The sequence below is a fragment of the Syngnathus scovelli genome, chromosome 9 (genome assembly GCF_024217435.2).
Source record: "Syngnathus scovelli strain Florida chromosome 9, RoL_Ssco_1.2, whole genome shotgun sequence".
Taxonomy (NCBI): Eukaryota; Metazoa; Chordata; class Actinopteri; order Syngnathiformes; family Syngnathidae; genus Syngnathus; species Syngnathus scovelli.
This window is the reverse complement of record NC_090855.1, coordinates 1,170,513-1,173,312: the sequence shown is the minus strand read 5'-3', so window position 1 is coordinate 1,173,312 and position 2,800 is coordinate 1,170,513. Positions and strand designations below refer to the sequence as shown.

General features: G+C 42.4%; 1 protein-coding gene across 1 annotated transcript; it reads right to left on the bottom strand.

The window, feature by feature from the left end:
- Positions 1–212: 212 nt before the first annotated feature.
- LOC125974707 (transcription factor HES-7.1-A-like) lies at positions 213–2,014 on the bottom strand. Its single transcript, XM_049729480.2, has 3 exons — positions 1,459–2,014; positions 1,279–1,365; positions 213–760 (listed from the first exon to the last, which is right to left on the bottom strand). Exons 1-3 carry the CDS (start codon positions 1,501–1,503, stop codon positions 386–388), a joined length of 507 nt encoding a protein of 168 aa, XP_049585437.1. The 5' UTR covers positions 1,504–2,014; the 3' UTR covers positions 213–385.
- Between the last annotated feature and the right edge of the window lie 786 nt (positions 2,015–2,800).

Genomic DNA, 2,800 nt, shown 5'->3' with positions numbered 1-2,800 from the left:
GATGCACGGCCAAATCCCTTATTTTCATTTTAGCTCGAGTAATGGAACGCAGAGGTGAGTGCCATTCCTGGTTCGCGGGGTCCCTCTAGTGGTAGACAAAAGAATAAACCAATGTGACGTATTAACTGCAGTTTTCGTGGCATCCTCTTGCCACCCTGGTGAGGAGAAGCGGTTTACAAAATGGATGGCTAGAAAATGACCAACGTGACAACTGATTTTCCCATTTTCTTTATTCACACACGACATTCAAATAAATTAAAGGTGCAAACGTGCGTTGTATCAGCATCGTCACAGTGGACTTTGGTCTTCAAAAAAAAAATGACAGTTATATATACATGTGAGTTGTACATTCTATTGCCTTGACATTGTCCCCTCATGTTGTAGATCAGGACCAGGGTCTCCACAAGCTCCCCGTCATGCTAGGCCTCTTTTGAGGCGTGTTGTTGAAAAGGATGACCCTGGAGGGACCCCCGATAGTCGGAGGGGAGCAGGAGGGCCACGAAGAAGATGAGGAAGCTGAGGCTGAGGAAGCTGAGGCTGAGGAAGCTGAGGATGAGGAAGCTGAGGCTGAGTCAGCGAGGCCCATCGCTTTGCCGTCAGAATGCAGAAAGTGGGCAGCCCTCTGCAGGCAGGAGGAGAAGCCATGTTGGTAAGAGTGAAGCACCTGCTTCATGTTTCCTTTGTTGACATGTTGCTGCAGGAAGTAGACGGTGTGCTCCAGGATCTCTGCTTTCTCCAACCTGCGCCCACCACCGGCTAACTGTCGAACAGAAGCAGGCAGCAGCGCACACACAGTTTTACACACACGCGCGCTTTTAAACACTTTTTGAAGTAGGTTCAACGCTTTCGACTATGAAGTAACTGAAAAAAGTACTTGACTAATCACCACCGCAATGATCAATATTTATAAAATATTTAATAGAAATGTTTTAATACAACTGAACTGTACTTATGTAGTCTACTTGATGAAAAGAAAGTTTGAAGCTATTTTTGTGTAACTAAAGACTAAATGTAATTGCGTCTTCTGCATGCCGCTAGAGGGCGCCCGCGTACCACCATTTTTTAACAACTGTTAAAGCAAATAAAAACGTCAAAGTTTTAAAAGAGGGGTGAAAAATCAAACTCAGATGAGCTGTTTAAAAAAAAAAAGCCAAAACTTTTAACTCTAGTGCTCATCATCATATAGTTGTTGAAAACTAACCTTCAGGGACGAATGTACCTTTCAAGTACATATTAACTTTAGTTAGTACAAAAGTCTCATATGAACGTTATATTTACTTGTGATGTAAGCAAAAGAGTTTTGAGGTTCTCCAAGCTTCTGTTTATTCTTTCTCGTCGTCGTCTTTCCACCAGAGGTTTTAAACTCTGCGGAAGACAAACAGCATCAACATATTTCCTGATTATTATTATCATGATCGTCATGTTGTGCGCCCTAATAATTAGCAAAAGTCTACGTACCTTCTTGTCTGTATTTGCATGCTCGCGATGCTGAGACATCATCATGACTGGAATCCAACAAGAGTGCAAGTTGAATGTGGTCCACGTGCTCCACTATACCTCTATAAAAAGTCACCACAGGCTCCACCCACTTTCTCTCCACACTCTTCTTTCAAATAATCGAATTGTGTGTCATATTCATCTACAAACAATACTTTCTTTAGGTGGAAATGTTAGACTATTTCCCTTATATTTTAAAATGCAGTAAATTATTTCCCAATATGTTCTTTAGTCTTTATGAAAAATGATTGCACTTGCACAAAAGTGATCCGTATTCGGACTCGGCGCAGGTCTATACTGGACTCCTATTATTTCTCTTATTCATTGATGTCAAACACAATTTGTTGCATGTGCCAACAGGAGCCTCCGCTAATCCACGGGCACGTGGACGTAACCCCCCATCAAAGCCACCCGACCCCCACTCAAGCGACACGCGCCCCCTGAGAGGTGAGACCAGCTCGTGTTGCATTAACATCTGTGAGGGGGAAAAAAAAAAGAATAGGGGGGTCTTGTCGGCGTCAAGGCATCCGGCTTATACAACGTAAAATTCGCTTGTGTGTGTGACAAAAAACACCTCCATGAGGAAGCCAGCAAAAAAAAAAAAAAAAAAAAAAAAAAAACACCCTGTGCGTATTTTGTGCTCACAAAATCAAACCAGAAACGACACGGTCGTCTTTTGCGCATGTGAATTGAAACCAAAGGTGTTTACCAAACGCACACAAACGCATGCATATATTCACACATAGTTTTGAAAGAAAAAAGAAAATTCACAACCGAAACCTGTGCGTCAAACGTGCGTAATAGTGATTTACGCGCATTTTACATAATTAGGTAATCATGTCTATGTGCTCGATTTTATCGTCAATCAAGACTTTATGCAAAGATTTAATTTATTATGAAACAATGTCACAATAAATGACTTATTTTGGCTATGCACATTTATTGCAAATGCATCAGAATATATTTTCGAGTGTCGAAAATGATGTCAGTTGACCACATTTAGCTCCTTTTTTTTTTTCTTCCTATGAACACGCGCGCATTGTCATGAATTTGTAATCTTTCTCCGAATAAACGTCATTGCCGTCGCGTGCGAGCTTGGCTGCGTGGCGCGCCTCGTGGAACGGCGCGTGCGCGTCTTTTCAATTCAAGTGCGAATGAGTGAACGTGTGACCGAAGCCATTCCCGCACTTTGTTCACTCGCACCTCTTGCACGATGAGAAGCGACTGCTTTCCGTTCTCCCATCGTCACCCCCACAATTCAACATTTGTCTTCACATCGGCCTTGTTTGCATATATTGTCACA

Coding starts and splice junctions, on each gene's coding strand:
- LOC125974707 (XM_049729480.2), bottom strand. CDS start 1,503: ATGATGATGTCTCAGCATCGCGAGCATGCAAATACAGACAAGAAG. Junction 1,366..1,458: donor ATGCAAATACAGACAAGAAG/GTACGTAGACTT, acceptor TGTCTTCCGCAG/AGTTTAAAACCTCTGGTGGA. Junction 761..1,278: donor CTCTTTTGCTTACATCACAA/GTAAATATAACG, acceptor TCTGTTCGACAG/TTAGCCGGTGGTGGGCGCAG.